Source organism: Carassius carassius, chromosome 1 (assembly GCF_963082965.1).
Source record: "Carassius carassius chromosome 1, fCarCar2.1, whole genome shotgun sequence".
In the NCBI taxonomy this organism is placed as follows: Eukaryota; Metazoa; Chordata; class Actinopteri; order Cypriniformes; family Cyprinidae; genus Carassius; species Carassius carassius.
In genome coordinates, this window is record NC_081755.1 from 25,643,072 (window position 1) to 25,660,708 (window position 17,637).

The 17,637-nt window shown below is 38.5% G+C and overlaps 2 protein-coding genes across 4 annotated transcripts in view; both read right to left on the reverse strand.

Moving 5' to 3' along the window:
* The window catches only part of scn4ab (sodium channel, voltage-gated, type IV, alpha, b), a 176,423-nt gene that overhangs the window by 85,173 nt on the left and 73,613 nt on the right, over window positions 1-17,637 (reverse strand). The window lies entirely within an intron of this gene.
* Window positions 1-17,637, reverse strand: part of kansl1b (KAT8 regulatory NSL complex subunit 1b) — a 69,896-nt gene that overhangs the window by 2,819 nt on the left and 49,440 nt on the right. For all 3 annotated transcript variants that reach the window (XM_059552928.1, XM_059552919.1, XM_059552937.1), the window contains 12 exons: window positions 11,323-11,464; window positions 10,286-10,381; window positions 9,743-9,855; window positions 9,440-9,635; window positions 6,420-6,585; window positions 3,543-3,725; window positions 2,285-2,452; window positions 2,014-2,153; window positions 1,818-1,936; window positions 1,664-1,721; window positions 1,183-1,295; window positions 174-429 (listed from right to left, as the gene is read on the reverse strand). In XM_059552928.1, the coding sequence (XP_059408911.1) occupies window positions 174-429; window positions 1,183-1,295; window positions 1,664-1,721; window positions 1,818-1,936; window positions 2,014-2,153; window positions 2,285-2,452; window positions 3,543-3,725; window positions 6,420-6,585; window positions 9,440-9,635; window positions 9,743-9,855; window positions 10,286-10,381; window positions 11,323-11,464 (1,750 nt within the window). The remainder of the gene's footprint in view (window positions 1-173; window positions 430-1,182; window positions 1,296-1,663; window positions 1,722-1,817; window positions 1,937-2,013; window positions 2,154-2,284; window positions 2,453-3,542; window positions 3,726-6,419; window positions 6,586-9,439; window positions 9,636-9,742; window positions 9,856-10,285; window positions 10,382-11,322; window positions 11,465-17,637) is intronic.

Genomic DNA, 17,637 nt, shown 5'->3' on the forward strand with positions numbered 1-17,637 from the left:
ATCCGAACACAGAGTAACCAAAAGGTTTTTTGTTTCCCAATTCCTCCTCAGCTGGACCAATGTGACAGTCCTTGTAATAAACTGAGCGCATGTGAATTTGAATGTTCAATAACCTGAAACACTAGCCAACATAAAGGAAATTTATCAATGCTTCTTCTATATCAGGAGCCTACCATTTCCTCGTAGGTATCTGGGGAGGAGCAGCGCGTGTCCTCATTGGACTGCAGCCGCTGCGAGTCTCTGGAGCCAGGCGTGTGGAGGCCGGACAGCATCAGCATCTCTGGACTGACAGGGCTGGAGGGAGATGTCACCGAGTTGTAATCATGCAGCATGTGGAAATGCGCCGTGTCTGGAGACGAGGGCTGCGGTGTGGAGGGGTTTGTGCCGAACAGTAACGGGGTTGTCCGTCCGTCCACAGACTTGTATGACCTGTGGAGACAAAGATAAGTGCTGGTCATCCAGTGTGTTCAGACTTGGCAGGTTTGATTCGATTTAAACAAACTCTAGTGCGATTGCTGCATTCGTGCTGTGAATAAGTGTAAACACTGGCAATTAAACCTTGGTGCACACCATACAAGAAAAGATGTGGTTTACCTGAAATATGAACGCAACACAGACCAACGACATCTAAACTAACCAAAAGCCAGTACAGTTTGGAAGAAGCATCAGAACTGCCATGTCTTTGAAGCAGATCTTTCTTTGTGCGTGGAACAGGAGTTCCCGGCGCCGTTTTGACTTTTCACATTTGATAAATTTTTGGTGTGTTCTCAGCTTGTGAAAATTCAAAAAAACGACGAGTGTTTAGCTCTGCACAAAACATTGTTTTGGATGTTTGGTAAGATCTGTTACAAAATATATGTCATAAAAGCTGCCCAATCAGGTTATGACCATATCCTCATGCCTTTGGCTTCGTATCTTTAGGTTTGGTGTTAGAAATGAGTGTGAACCAGGACTAATGTACTGAGTGGAACTGAGGTGACGTCGCTGAAATGCATATTGCGTCAATAAGTTCTAAATGTACTGTTGAGGTAAGCGAACTGCCTGTAGTCATTTTCTCTTGTTTAAAACTAGAACGTTACTCATTTGGCATCACAAAATGGAAAACCGCAGACATTTGCAAAGTTGTTAATCAGGAGAAATTGCACTCTTTCCTAAAAAGGGCAGAGAAAAGCGTTGCCCCACCTGCTGCCTCTTCTCTTTGCGATGTTGCTGGCAGTCCAACTCCAGCGAGAGCGCTCCTGCTCCTCACACGGAAGGTGAAGCTGAGAGAAAGTGACGTCAGAGAGATCCTCAATCTGAGACAATGAGAGAAGATCACTGAAAACACTATTCAGGGCTACAGGCTATAAAAAAAATGAAACATTAACAAACCAAATTACAGAATCACTAGATAAGAAGAAAAAAAAAAGTATCGGCTCAGAGTCATTTTTCAGGAATCAGACATTGTGTGTTAACACTAATTAATGATATTTGACAAAACTGCTTTCCAGACTTGTCTAGATTTTTATTACATTGTCAGCCAGTTTAGATCTTAAAACCCTAATGAGCTGCCAACCAAGAAAGCATTTTGAGGCATCATCATCCTGCTTAAATGTAACAAACCATTAACACCCTAAATAACACAGCCTAAAATAACTGCTAATTGACCAATTGCAAGGCGTACCTCCACAGCATCATCCTCTTCAGATATTGGTTTTGCAAAAATGTCCACTTCTCGCCAACTGCAATTAAAAAGCAAAAGGCAGCATATTTAGCAGGTAAAGAACGATTCTTTGAATATATGATGCAGGTATGGATAGACAGCTTGTGTCTTTGACCTTGGGGTAAGGATCTCTTTGTACTGTAGTTTCTCCACGCGGGTGGTGGCGGCCACAGACATGGGGATGACGATGTTATTGATGTCGAAGGGGCTCTCTCCTCTCCGTCGGCGAATAGTCTGAAAGAGTCACATACAGGCCTAAGTAACATGATCTCAAGAGTTTCCACAAACAGACGCTTTGAAGAGCATCTTACGGTAGCGCTGCTGTTGAGGTGGAGGGGTGTGTAGGTCTCGGATATTGACGGCTGTCTCATCAGAGGACTGTGGGTGGGTGTGTTGAGAGCAGACAGAGATGGGCACGGACTCCCTATGTCCATATTCAACTTTGGAGCATCTACAGACAAACCAAAGACAGTGCTGAGTCACAGGACTTCACTCGATGAGTTCGAGGGAGATGAAAGTAAACAAGACTGAAGCGAATAATTGAATGAGGAGGGGAAAAGAATGAATGAATGAACAACATACTTTCAGTACAGTCCAGCAAGGGTTCACGAGGTCGCTTTCGGCCGTGAGTCCTGTCAAAAGAACTGCTCCGGCAGAAAGGCTGGCGAGAGTCATGTTTACTGGCACTGATTGGGATGTCTAACTGCTGCTGAAAGACCTTCTCTGAGCGCACCTTAGGATGCGACAAACCTGAGAAAAATGGTAAACAGGAAGATTGTTGAATTGATGTAGAGGAAACAATTTTTTTTAACATCTTAATCTCTGCATATCTTGACGTGTTACAGCGATTGTGCTTTACACTTTCTCTACCTTTTTTTCTAACTTATCTTTTAATCTGTACTGTTTTCCATTTTAATCTTTAGTTTTTTGTGTTGTTTTCCAGAATCTGAATATCTAATAACATCCTTTCTTTGCCAGTATACTTTATTTTATGTAATGTACATAGTTTTGCAATATTTTTCTTGGACATATGCAAATTGTTTTTGCAAAACAAATGATTGTCATGCCAAAATATCTCAATAGTTTGGACTAAATACACAACTACCAATAACAGTAATATGTTTCTTTATATTACACGTGACTCAACTCTACAATACACAACACTACATTTGTACGTCCTTTAGAGTTCTATAATTCATACATGGAATATGAAAGAAACAAATGGAGTCAGCAACTGTGGCTGGACTTGTATGAAATAACTGAAATAACTGCTGAGACACTGCAAAGAGCGTCTGGCAGAGAGCAGCTAATGACAGCCAGACACTCAAAGGTCACTTTAAATGCCCATAGGGCCCATCACATTTAGACCAAATTTAGATTCTCCTAAAGGTGTGAGAATTTGCCTCCATTACACAAAAAACAGCTCCTGACATTTCAGATGCTGAGGAAGCAGGGAATTTTCACTCAATATTTTGCATACTGCCAAAGCCATGGCCTACTCGCGTACAATAAGTATTTCCGTCGCTTCATATGTTATGGTTGAACCACTGATGGCAGATGGACTATTCTAATCATGTCTTTCTTACTTTTCTGGACCTTGACAGTGTAACTTACTTGGCAAATATTTGAAAATATCTTAAATTGTGTTCAGAAGACGAACGGAGCGCTTTTATAGGTTTGGAACAACACGGGGGTTAAGTGATTAATGACAAGTTTCAATTTGGGGAGGAGTATCCTTTCAATATTTTCTATTTCGTTCTTATTTTCAATTTTAATAAAAGCCCTTAAAGGCAAATAAATAAGGGGTTTTGGGGTCTCTTGTCGTTGTTTTCACACTCACGGACTGTGGAGAGGAGAGAGTTGGCGAGCTTGTGTCGGTCTTTGGATGACGGGTCTGATAGGCGGCTACCCAAACACAACTTGTGCTTGAGCGAGATCTTCTTGATGGGCTTGATCTTATCCAGAGGACGATTCTGCCAGTGTCCCTTCAGCACACGCTGCATATGGAGATTCATCATCACATCTGACAGAGAAAATGACAGTTTATCATCTGAAACATGGTCTCACACTGTCAGAAACCCATGCTTCCAGGTAGATCATGTCATCTGTTCCTCTTCCTAATCAGTCATCAAAATGTAATAACTTTCTCCACCTCCAAGAACCTTGCAGACTTCAAGTCCTTTTTCAATTCCAGATAGACAAGTCTCACATAACATTCTCCTTGTTGAATATCCTGTTTCACTTTAAAAAACATCAGATAGTGAAAGTAAAATCGGATCAAACTGGCTTTATAAGACTTCCATTGGATTTTTTTTTTCATTGATGGGCTAGAAACAGCATTAAGAGGTCAGGTAATTATGGGAAACGGGATTGGGATTCAGACAGAAGCATTTACATGTAACTACCTTCCATCCAAACTGATTTGAAATGCATTTAAGGAAAGCATTATAACTTTAGGCATGTTCATTTATGAATCACATTTCACACACAATTCAAAGTGTTTTTTCAAAGTGTCAAATTATTGATAAAAAATAAATAACCATGAAAGAGCAGGGCATCCGGATTTTTCAAAAATATCTGTTTATAACATAGCTATCCTTAAATTAAAACAATCTGCAAAGTTGTAAATCAAAAAAGTGCATGATAAAGATAATGTCTCTCTCTCTGACAACTCAGAGTCGCCTTAACGAGTAATCATATTTTCAAATCTTGTGCCCGTCACTGGGTAACACATTTGCATAATCCTTGCCTGCCCACCGAAATATGAATAGAGTCTGATCAGCCCACAAACACTTCCACTAGTTAGTGTGTTTACATCATGTTGAGAAGACCCTGTGTTCAAGGATACCACAGAAATACGATTCAAACTTTTTTTTTTGGCTTTTATCTTCTTAATTTGGACTAAACAAGCTCTCTGAAACACAACTTGTAAGTACGATTGAAATGTTATGCGTACATTTTCAATTGAGTGCTCAGTGTGATGTATACCTTGTGCAGCTTTAGGTTTCCAGGTAAGACACTACTTTCTTATTGAAGTAGTTCTGATCATTTTCTGTGAACCGACAATTTCCTAAGAATGTGTTCGATTATTGTAGAGTGATGTTGTTCTTAATTACTTAATTAAATAAAGAATGTAGTTTAGCACAGTTTTTTTTTCTTGCTGTACCGGTAGTTATAGGGTTAATGCGAGAGAGACTGTCATTCTTCGAACATTATAGTAGACAGATTTTGGCTTAAAAACTGTATTGTTTCATCAGTTAGTCACGTTAGCACTCAAGTGTTCACAGTTTAGCAGCTAAACTTTAGCTGTTGGCACGATTCGCTTGCATAAGTGTATTTGTATTACATCATTATTATAAAGAATGGATTGGCGCTGTATATTACTGTTTTATGTAAAGGTGCTCTGTCAATACTAGCGCTGGCTAACTGGCTCAAGAACTGCTCTCTGTGCCAATCACAACAGGCTTAGCCAGTTGACCAATCAGAGGGGAGGGATTTGCTCCGAACTTCCTAGGAACGGGTCATTTATGAATCATTGGCAAATGACTAATATTAAATGTTACAATGTCTTCTGACCTTAGATGCATTCATTCGGCCTGTTTTAGTCTTCTTATTTTTTTTATTTTAGACATCCATTAATTAGCAACAGGACACCGTGCTATCACGACTGTCAGGAGTGGCTCAACAGTGTTTAGTGTCCCGCAGCAGCAGCAATAGTGTGCAGTTAGTAATCACCAGCAGAGGGCATCAGAGCTCACCTCTAGTGTTCATTGTACCAAGGTTCCACTTCCTTTTTTCCCTCTATCTACTCGAGTTTCACCCATGCTGTCACCTGCCTCTTCCATGCCCATCATTCATTTGCACAATAGACACCAGATTAGAGAGGACAACCGGTTCATATCAATGAGGGAAAATACCTCTCTCTCTCAGCCAGTCTGACTAAGCTAGCTGCTACTGGCATGCTTAGTCAAGAGTCAGATTGCACTGCTCTTTAAAATGGTTATCACTGCAAAGGTCAGGGAGACGAATGCTTGATCAGCTAATTCGACCAGCACAGCACAGGACTGCTGATCTAAGACCAGCTCCTCAAATCTAATGCTAATGAATTCTCACATACATAAAAAGCAAAAACTGTTCTGAAATCTCAGAACTAATGACCTGCTCTAAACCCAGAGCAGCCTGCAGGTTATTTTAAGAGGTGCAATACCCAGATCCAGAATTATTAACACTTAAATTAACACCTAGTTGTCATGGAAAAAAAAAAAAAAAAAAAACTCCTCCTTGAGGCAGACTGTGGGAAATTAACAGCAGTGATAGATAGAGCTTTGCTAGTCATGTGTGAAGACCTAAGTATACTTCAGGCGTCCATGTGATGCAATTGTCGTCATCAGAAGTGTCTGTAGACGTCTGCACAAGCAGTCCACATGCAGCCCAATTTTGTGACTGCATGGATGGTAGGCATTCAAGAGTGAAGGTGCGAGGTGAAATGTTGAGACAAAATGAGTGGTGCTGTACATGTATCAAACTCTTCCATGCGCGCTCGTCCACATTTGAAAAAAACGTTGAAAGCTGTGTGGATACTGCGGTGCGCGAGACGGAGCAGAACAAGGAAAGTTAAGCATACCTGCTTTAATGCTGTTACTGTTTTTGTCTACAAGTGGGCATACCGGAAAGAAAGAGAGAAACAAGCAATTAAAGGACCGGGGTGTGTCCTCACCATCTGTGAATGAGAGGATGGGGTGAACGCAGGGGTCGAACTGTGCCAGTCTGTCCAGTAGAGGGAGCTGGTGCTGGGTGTCTGCAGGAGGAAGAGCACGTCCACTGCACATCACACACTGAGCATTCAGCTCACAGCCACAGCGAGGAGCCACTGACCTCTGAGCCTGGCACAGAGAATGACAAGCACAGAAGATAAGAGCAGATGTTGATAAACTTAATTAAATAGAAACATCAGCCCTGCATTGATACATGACTGCACAAAAGAATAAATATTCAATGTATACTACAGTTCTTTTTTAAGAAACTAATACTTTTAGGGAGAAAGGATACATGCTGTGCTTCTGATCAAAGAATAGTGAAAAAACACATTACCATTTCCATTTAAATAACGATAAAAGAAAAAGGTCTAATATAAACCAACTGTTTTCAACATTTAGATGAGGTTTCAATAGTAATGATGATTTGTGTTAGGAACAAATTCTGGACATGACCATGAACAAAGTTTTTTTTCAAATGTTTTGCAGCCTTAAATTCTGAATAGTGTATTTAAGATAGTAAGGATTCGTGAACACGCTGCACATTGTTCTTTTTTGTCCAGCAGCAGAAAAAAGCTCAACACCAAATAAACAAACAAAGGGGTCTGAAAATATATTATAAAAAAAAAAGACTGTGAGAGAGAAGTATTATACTCTGTATAAAACCAGACATTTCTCTGTGTGCTCAAAATGCATGCATGGATCATCATCAAATATGCTTTTTATTCATCTTAAAAACAAAAAACAAAAAAAACAAACAAATCAAGTCTTTCAAGTGCCGTCCTCTGCGATCTTGCTTTTTGTGACCAAAATCTCAAAAGCACCAGCATCCGAAATGTCTATCTGGCAGTGATCAGCCTTTCCCTTTGTCTCCGTTGACTTGAGTCAACCCTTCCAACCTGATGCTCTCACACAAATCTCTGCAGCAGATGACCACACACCAATCCTGAGCTGCTGACCCAGTTTTGCATGTGTGCCTTGTGCTCATGTGCTCGTGTCATTAACCCAGAGCACAGCGCTGGAGAGAAAGAGAGAACGGGTTGCTATTGGCAACTGTGCCCAGTTTTTCCGAGCCTATTCAAACAAGAGTGCTTCACATTAGAGCAGGACAGTTGTACAGGGACTATCATCGCTGCAATCACAGAAAACACCTGGAATTACAAAACTCAATGGGTTAATTAGTTGCAATGTACTGCAAAATTGGTTGCATTTCAACAAACAAAAAAGTGTTTCCAGATCCATTTTGCACATTTTGAAACATGTCAACTAAAGAACTAACAAAGCTTTTATGTGCAAGTTAAGCAGAACTATTTAACTGACAAATGTTCTGCATAGCTGCACATTTAAACATCGACAATATTCAATCGTAATCTGTAAAGCAGCCAAAATTTTTTTTAACCTATTAAACTGCTTATATAAAAATTTTAATAGAAATGATATATTAAAATATATATATTAGGGCTGGGCGGTATACCGGTTCATACAGAATACCTGTGTTTATTTTTCTTATGATATTTCTTATGATATATGATACTGATTTCTGGCAGTATCATATGATAAGCTAATAAGCTGGCAGTATGTTTCTATCTGTCCTTGTTCAAACGTAATGGTGGAGACTTTAAAAGCCATTGAGCTTCTGTCCCTATCTGGGGCAGCGTTCATCAGGAGTGCCGGACATAAATTTAGCAGGTAGTTTATAACTGGCAGTGTGAGTGAATCTGGCTGTTAGTACACTGATGACAATAGTGGCATTTCTCATAACATTTCAAGAGTGTTGACTCTGAATGACATCCAAGCGCTGTTATTTGTAATGGAGCTGAGCTTGACTGGGGTTGAGCTTATTGTTTTAGCACATGCCTGCACATTCTCGCTCACAGTGTGCCTGCGTTATGGGAGGAATCGAATTTTTAAAGGCTGTTCAGAGAACAAATAGATCTGTAAAAGAAGAGCTGAGACTTTGTAGCCATCTTATGAATATGATAGGACAGCTGCCTGTTAGACATGGACTGTTTCACCATGTCCAAACCAGAGATGGGCAGATGAATGATAAACGTGTCTTTCACGTAAATCCAAGTTTCTGTCCTAACCAGCCAAACTAAATTTTTACAGCCGCTTAGTTTCTATTACACATAGAAACACCACTCGACCAAGATCCTGACCCTATAAATTAAACCTCAAACAAAGTCAAAAATGTCCAAGTTCTAAAACATGCAATATTATGTGACAAATCCATCAAACTCCACACGGGTAACCATTAAAAGGATACTGCGGAGGCTTTAAATATGGTTTTCTGCTTTCTAAAGACTGACACAAATCACACAATTACTCCCTATATTGATCGTTTTTAAGAAAGTTAGAATGAATAATAAGTGCTTTAAAACACGTATTTATTGCATTTCTCTCTGTTTGCATGTACATATTTTCGAGAATAATTTATATCTTTAGTTCAATGACAATATAAATACCAATAATAATTTTACACATACAAACACACAACTGCACTAAAGATATGATAAATTATTCTTGAAAATATTTGGATCCAAAGATGCAAGATATGCAACACATTTTTTCCCTATTATCATATTCGGAAGATAAAACTTGCTTTAGTCAACCATTTGTCATTCACAGCAGTGACAGTTCTGAAGCAGTACTGTGATCTCTGTAACACTGCGTCTATTTAATCTGTAACCTTTATAAGAAGCCCACTGGGACCTTAAAGAGCTCACTACATCTAGAGTAAAACACTTCCACAGGTGACATTGAAAGCGCTTGTTTTAGCCGCTTCGCACACCTCTCGCTCACTACTTTCATACCTACTGATCTTCACTGACATGTCATGTCAAAAAATTAAAATGAGGGTTAAAAAAAAAAAAAAAAAAAAAAAAGGTAATTTGTCATTAGTGTACAGTTTTAGTGCAAATGTGTTGTGTTAAGTGTTTAAGTGTAAACAGCCCTCTCTGCTCAAAACCACAAATCTCCTTACCTTACGATTGAGACTGGTGAGCGAGCCGGGCCGGAGGACTCTGCGCTTCCTGCATGAGAGCAGCGGACGTGTGCGGGCCGCAACACATGTGCTGTCTGGTGCAGGAGAAGCCTGAGGGCCCATCTCCAGCTTCTGCTGGGACTCGGAGCGGCTCTGCTCGTCTGGGTCCAAAGTGACAGGGGAACTGGGCAGTAAGCTGAATGAGAAGAAATCATCTTGAATGAACATGACAATAAAAGTGACATTTCTCTTTTCAGTGAGGAAAAAAAAATGAATGAATGAATGATATATGGTCTTTCATACCTGTTGATAACACCATTGACCTGTTTCACAGGTCCACAGCTTTTCCTCAAGTCAGTTTCTGTGACGATACCATTAGATGATACAGATGTTTCCACTGCAACAGTATCAAGCTCCTAAAAACACAAAAAACAGATGTGATGTTGGAAAAAAACATCCCACCAATTTTGCCCCTGAGTTGGTCTGGATTAGTTGAATGGTTCTTGCTGCATTTCTTCACTACTCTGAATGGATGAAAAGGTCAGCAGTGCTTTGCATATGACAGACAAAAGGACTGAGTGTTTGTAGCCCCTCTTCTCAATTCTCTCGCTCAACAATCCCAGCATTCTCTAAGGCTATGCGTGGGCCCGTATCATGAGCGCTTTATCTGTTTGTGTGGGAATTAAACACACTAATGGGTCTTTTATTATAGATAATTCATTAGTTATAATATGGTGTAAGAGAAAATAACACGTTTGTCTTACATGATAGTTTAGACTGAGTTCAGGACTAGGCTGACTGTGTAGTAGTCTGTTTAGGGTTTTTCAGTGTGGTCATGGGTCTTACCCGTGGGACAGGGCAGGTAATGGTCTCTGTCTTTGAGTCACTGCTGTTCTCTGGTACTGACTCACACACTGAGCTCTCCCCAAGTGCAACACAGCCCTATCAAGGCAAAAAACAGACAAATTATAGACCAGAACTTCAGTCCGTCAAAATCGTCTCAACCTTTCTATTTTTGATTTTCTAGAAAACAAACAAAAGTAATTCAGATCAGTAATTATTATTATTATTGTTATTTTTAAAGAAATTACTACTTTTACTGAGCAAGGATGTGTTAAATTGATACAAATTGACATTGTTTCCATCATTGATAATAAATCAGTATAAATTCTGAAGGATCATGTGACACTGAGAACTGGAGTAATGATGCTGAAAATTCAGCTTTGATCACACAAATAAATTATATTTTAAAAGTATAATAAAATAGAAAAATGTTGTTTTAAATTGTAATTTTTGCAATATTACTGTCTTTCTCTGTTTGATCAAATAAGTGCAGTCTCGATGAGCAAAAGATACTTTAAATAAAATAAACATTTTTACTATGTAGAAAATAAAAACGAAATAAAGTTTTACAGTCAATATTACATTTATCAACACTTGTCTCACTCTTTTTTTTTTTTTTGAAAGAAATCTTTTGCTCTGCATTGTTGCAATTATTTGATTAAAAAAAGACAGTAAAAACTTAAACAGTTAATATGTATAAAATATCATGAAAACTGTTTTATGACATCAACCAATACATATCTACAATTTCAACATTTCATGTAGAGTCAGAATGATCTTAAAACACAGCCATCATTTCACATTTCTGGCAAATAGTGCCAATTCATGATATTCTCCAAATGATCTGATTGTGATTAAATCACACAAGGAAAACAAGTTGTAAAAGTGTCAGTTATACAAAAACAGAGCAAACAAATGATGAAACAATGCCACGGGAACATGAGAGAGCTCCCACGTTGCCAAGTTACTGTGGCAGACGCTGCCTCTGCTGGGTTAAAGCTTAAACTACACAGTAAACAGCACAAAGTGAACATGCACACCTTGCTGGAGCGGATTTGTCTGTAAATGTCGGTCTGTTGGCGTATACGGTACTCCAGATCTGAAACCTGGGCCTGCAGCCAGTTCCAGTGACTGATGATGGCAGCTCGGTCAACAGCATAACGGCCTTCTGCTCTCCTACATCTGGAAAACACAGAAATATACTGCTTACAACTCACAGCAAGAATCATTCATGTTTACGAAATATTTGTCTTCATAATTAGCATTCACACTGAAGTTTTAGATAAATGCACAAATGCATCCCCAGTGACTTTACTTCTAAAAGACTTGTCAAAAGTTGTGTCATGGTACTTAGTGTGGACAATGAGTTATAATTTGGTTTGAGTCATTTTCAGACGCAGTTCTTCACAAACTCCAGTCCTGTTTCTACCCACAGTTCTACAGTCCTTTTTCTTTATTAGAGTAATATATAATGATGTGGAGTGAAAAACATTGAGTGACCTTTGTCTGCTGGTTATTGCCTCCCCACAGCACATAGTGACATGGAAGTGTGAAAACTAAATCTGACAGGAAGTTAACCAAGAACATCAGTTCCATCCAAAACTTCCTCTAGATGTTTGTGTGTGTGAGAGAATTTAGCAAGCCACTTGACAGACCATTCGGTGAGACTTTTCCCATAAAAACTCAACTTCATCCCTTTGAACATCACAAAAAATGAAAAAGATATAACCAGGGTCAAGCACTGTCAAAAATGCACCGAGCTGACCTCCGACCTCTTTACATTAGCCCCAGTACATTCTTGCATAACCTCTGCTCTCAGCTCTTGCAGTGTGGCAACATAAACCAAGTAAAAGCAGTGCACATTACTGAAAATAAAAAGATTGCAAAACCAGAGGAGAGAAAAACAACATCTTTTTCATCTGAAGTACAACATGACTCAAGATTTCCCTGAATCAGAGCAAGTAAGAGATTTGAGAGATACAAGTGAAGGGGAAAAGGAAAAGCATCACTGTAACCACAGAAGAACATGATGAGAAGAGAACTAAAAGCGTACTGAAGACAGAAACATACACTTATCACTACTTTTTGTGTTTTCTTCTAACAGGCCAATAAGTATGCTTTTTATAGGCTGGAATTACACTCAGATCTGCTTTAGAGGAGCTTGACAACAACAAAAGCTTGTCTGAAGCCTCACTCTTTTTCTTTTCACCAGAGAAAATACCAATCAATAGACTCTCGTTCTCAACTTTTAAGATTTTTGTGTTTTCGTGCTTTTATCCTGTGGGTTTCAGTCCCAGATATACACAGAATGAAACCAACTTTTTAAGGTCATTTTCGCTAAAATCACAAGTTCCCAGTTGGTTTTCAATGGGAAAAAGCATTGGTTGCTGCATGCCATTGAGCAATCACATGTTATTGACAACCAATCAAAGGACATTGAGTTTTTATGCAGTCAAAGAACCACAATGCAGCAAAGCACTAGTTATCTACCAATAACATGTATGAAAAGGGTTTGTGTCTTGAGTCAGCACTAGCAGCTAAAGGTGTGTGATATATCGTCTATGATAATAACGTAATTCTTGTTTAAACAATATGCAATTTTACATTATCGAGTGTATCGCAACAACCAAACAAACACCCAGAGAACATACACATAAACATGATTTAGATTAGACTCAAGCACATTAAGAATTCATGCTTTCACTCTGTGATTAAGTCTATTAAAATACTTTTAGAATTCCCCCAAACTTTAAGATAATTGGGCCAAAAATGTTACTGATAATTAAGTTAATATCACACGTAGAGTGAAGTTTTTTCTCCAAATATCAGCACGAGTGCAAATGTGATGTTGATTTGAAAAGTAAAATCTCTGCATCTCCGAGCAAAACTCAACGGTGTTTCGTCACGGAATCTATCAGCCGTTTGAAAGAAACCATTAAATGAATGACTCAATGACTCACTCTTGCATTAAACAAGTATACTGCCACTTCAGATGCAGATTCTCAGTTTCCTCTGCCCTAGTGTCTTACTATTAGAATTTGATTCAATTTAAGCTTGAGACAAAAATGATGCTTACATTTTGTAATTTCAATTTTTTTCTGACATAAAAGGTAAAAATGTCCATAAAAAGGTAAATATCAATTTTAACTTACTGGAAAAGTTCATTTGTGTTATGCCTGCAAACTAACCACTGCACAGAATATGAAGAACATTAAATGCTTTGGGAGTCAGCTTTCTATGGCAGTCCTAAACCTGTGAAAGTACCAACACAATATCATCCAATTATCATATCAACAAAATTCCTTAAAATATCTAGATATCACACCCCTACTACCAACACCACATAGACACTGGATTGCATTAAATTATTTGGACTAAACTTGTCAGATGTACTGATACTTCAGGAACATGCCAAACTGTATTCCCACTGAGAATCTGGAAAGATAACTGGCCCAGATATGAGCTCACAATCTGTGATCGTGAGGAGAGCTGGCATTTATCTGTGCTACAGCCTGCACACACAGACAGAAAATCATGCTCCACTTCACTTCAACGAACCTTTCAGTTTCATTCTTAAAAAAATGTAAATAAAAATTCACTAACATTAAAGGGATAGCCCATTCAAAAAAAAAAAAAAAAAAAAAAAAGGTCATGATTGTTGACAGCACACTGACATACAGCGCCATTGCACTACGGGAGTTCGAATCCGGACTCAAGGACCTTTGCTGATACTGCACCTCCATCGGCTCTGATCATAATAAAGGCAAAAATGGCAAAAAAGGTAATCATTTATATTTTCAAGGAAGCTGGTAACCAACTGGTTTTGCTTCCTATATGCTTCCATTCTATGGACAAAAAAAGAAAAAGAAAATATAATGCAAGTCAATGGGAACTACAACTATTTGGTTCCCAACATAATACTACAATTAAAAACATTACTAATAAACAATTAAAATGTATAAATATATTATTATTGATCTAATAATATTATAAACATCATCAGAACACCATGAACAGGCATAATAAGTATAACTGTTCATATTTGGACGACCGATTTTGAAGACAACGTGCATATAGATTTCACAAATAACAAAAATCTATTACGAAGAGACTGACAAAGAAAGGAATGAGGCTTCTGTAAACATGCTATGATTCCCTGGAACAAGCTTTACAAACATTGTGTGCAGTCTTTTTTTCTCTTTGCTGGAATGCCATGTTACCTCTCTTGCCAGTTCAGATGAGCGTTTTGTATTTCTGGGCATTCAAAATGTTTCCACATGGGTTCAGGGTGGGGGAGGGACTGACACGTAATACACACAGCTGCCGCAAGAGGCAGCACATGAACATAAGTGAATATGATGCATGTTTCATGCCAGGAAGAATGTGATATTTTTTTTTTTGTCTGAGTGAAAAGTGCTTTTCAAATGTCTGTATGTGTGTGAGAGAATTATCTTGCATGCATACAAGTATTACATTTGATCCGAGCAAGCTATTGTGGTGTAGAGACCCCAAGTGAGCACAGATCAGATGCTTCCCAACCCGTTGTCCTCTGAGGAAACAGGAAACAAGCTGGAAGCGACCACAAAATTAAAACAAGAGACTGTGTAAAAATCAAAGGCAGGTCATGTCAGCACAACACAACACAACACACACTCCTTGGTTGGGTGCGAGTAAGGGAAATTTGCATAAGCTAATTTGATCTACGAAACATTTCGATGACATACGAGCCTTCAAATGTACGTCACATGCCTGCTATAACACGTCATGCCTATGTAGACTAAAAACAATGCAATTAAGTAGAGATCGGCCGATATGGGTTTTTCTATAGCCGATGCCGATGATTAGAGGTCAGGGTCAGCCGATGGCCGATATGTGCTGCCGATTTTTAGGGCCGATATCTTGAAGTTTTCCCCTTCATTTGCATGCAAAAATGTCACACTAATAATAAGTGGATGCAAAACATTTCTAAACTTATCATCATTTATTGAGCACTGACTGGTATTAAAATAAAAAATGTATCCAAAGTTAACCAAACAAAATCAATAAACTGACCAAGTATTAAATATATAAAACGGGTCATATATATATAAATAAAAGTCAATCATTTACATAAAAGTTTTAGAGCATTTATCAAGTAATTTTTTTCAAGTTTGTTGGAACATAAATGTAAACTTAAATATACATTTAAATAAATACAATTTTAAAAATAAAAATCTGAAAAATATAAAAAATAAATATATAAAAAATAAATAACAGTAGTGCTGCAAACACACTAGCAACCAGCAACATTTGTGTTTGGTATAAATGACACAGAACATCTAAAGTGCATTCTATTTTCAAACTTACATTGCAGTCTGTTCATTATTAAAATAAAGTAGAGTCAACCAAACATATAAAAGGTTACACTGGTCAGTTTACCGGATACCGGTCCACTCTGCTGTTATGCCAAGGACGTTTTTGCTCATGTGAAGAGGATGATCTTTATCGTCTAGTTTACATTAAATAAATAAAAAATATTATAGTTTAACATTTAGATACATTGCAAATATGGAAACATTTGGATATGTGCAGAACGAGACGTGAGCAATAACCTCCAAATACATCTAGTCAAACCCGCGCTCGCTCGTCCTCGTATGGATCGGATCATTTTTCGGATCAGCAAAAAAAAAAAAAAAAAAAAAAAGGCCAAGACAAATAAACATACGTTTTGTCTTTTTTTTATTAACATTAAATTATTAAATTAAAATATATGAAATCAACTTAAAGTGCACGTAATATCTTCTTTTTAACATAATAGCCCGACTTCTCATCTCCCAGTCTGCTGTGATGGTGAGCAGTTATCGTCACAGAGCTCTCCGTCCCCCTGGACGTCCACCCGTCTGTCGTGAGCGCAACAGAGGATGCTCGGGATAGTTCATCCACAACTGTTTTCTTCTCCTGTTCATAAAGATCTGGCACAATATTTTCACTCTAACCTCTTTCCTCATCATTATATCTGACAGGGAATCCAAAATGAACCGGCCGTTCAAGCTCCTCCGTTCCTCCGCTCGCCATGACCACTGAATGTGGATTAAACATGCGCAACTTTATTTTTTTTTCATAAATCAATCCGCGGGTCACGTGTGTGCCGAACCGAAGATATTGATGCGAACGGATCACGGATCAATGATGATCCGTTGCACCACTACTATAGTGTGTCATTTGAAAACATTGCAGATGCGTTTTAAAATACAACAATGAGCACCACGAAACCATTTAAAGAGGCGCATTCAGCGATCTCCTTGACGAGAAACAGTCAACAAAGTAAAATGATCTCCAACGTATGGCGCGCTCTCTTCATTTTATCAAATGATCATAATCACATCTATTCATTTTACAGTCCTGCTACTAGCATTTTATTCAGACTGAAACCCCTTTAATTCGGGTGAGAAAGCTTTTTTTCCAAGTGGCTTTTGCACATAATAATAATAATACCGCTGCAGACGCATTTTGCAGCATTAAGTAATAAATTGATCATTAATTTAAACGACGATCGATCATGGAAATTATCGAATATTGACATCCCTAAATACAAATGAGTTGGATGGAAAACTGGTTATTGTCTGCATCAAACCATGCTTCCGAACAAATGTGATTCACCGTTCTGGGCAGCTCCAGGACAGCTGTCTCTCCGAGCATGGTGCTGTCTGTGAACGGGACGGAGTAACGTCAAAGACAGTTTACTTTGGTAACGTCACGCTGCAGTGTTTGTTAGAGCTGCCAACTTCTCCACCCCATTTACAGAGTGAAATTCTCTGACTACCTTTATCTCCCAGGACTGCTGTTGAATCTTCCAAAAGTTTTGGCTTGGGGTGCTTCACATGCAGTGGCAGCAGCAGCACTTTCCACCGCACCAATAACACGGGGCTGCCCGTGTTAAGTCGACGTGCCTGACTTAAAATCGGCGCTACTAAACACGGATATCGGCCGATGCCGATATATTAAAAAATGACAAATATCGACAATTAAGTAGTATTATATGTAACTTTACTCAAATGCCCTTCAATTTGTCCCATGCAATCTTCCGGTCCACTTTCGTCAAAAAATAAAGAAATAAATGCATTTGTTTTGAAGGAATTTAAACATTAAAAATAAGCCCACAATTCAAATCAATAAACCCACAGGTCTACTGAATTTGCCACCATCTCGTACTCTGTCAGTGATAAAAACACAGCCAATTAGCATTATAAAAACACAGCCTATTTTCCAGGACCCAGATTTAGCTTTGATTAACAATTACCCACTCCATTTGACACAAAACAGAATCCTTTTAACAGGACAAATCACAAGCCCTCTACAGAAACAAGTCACACACA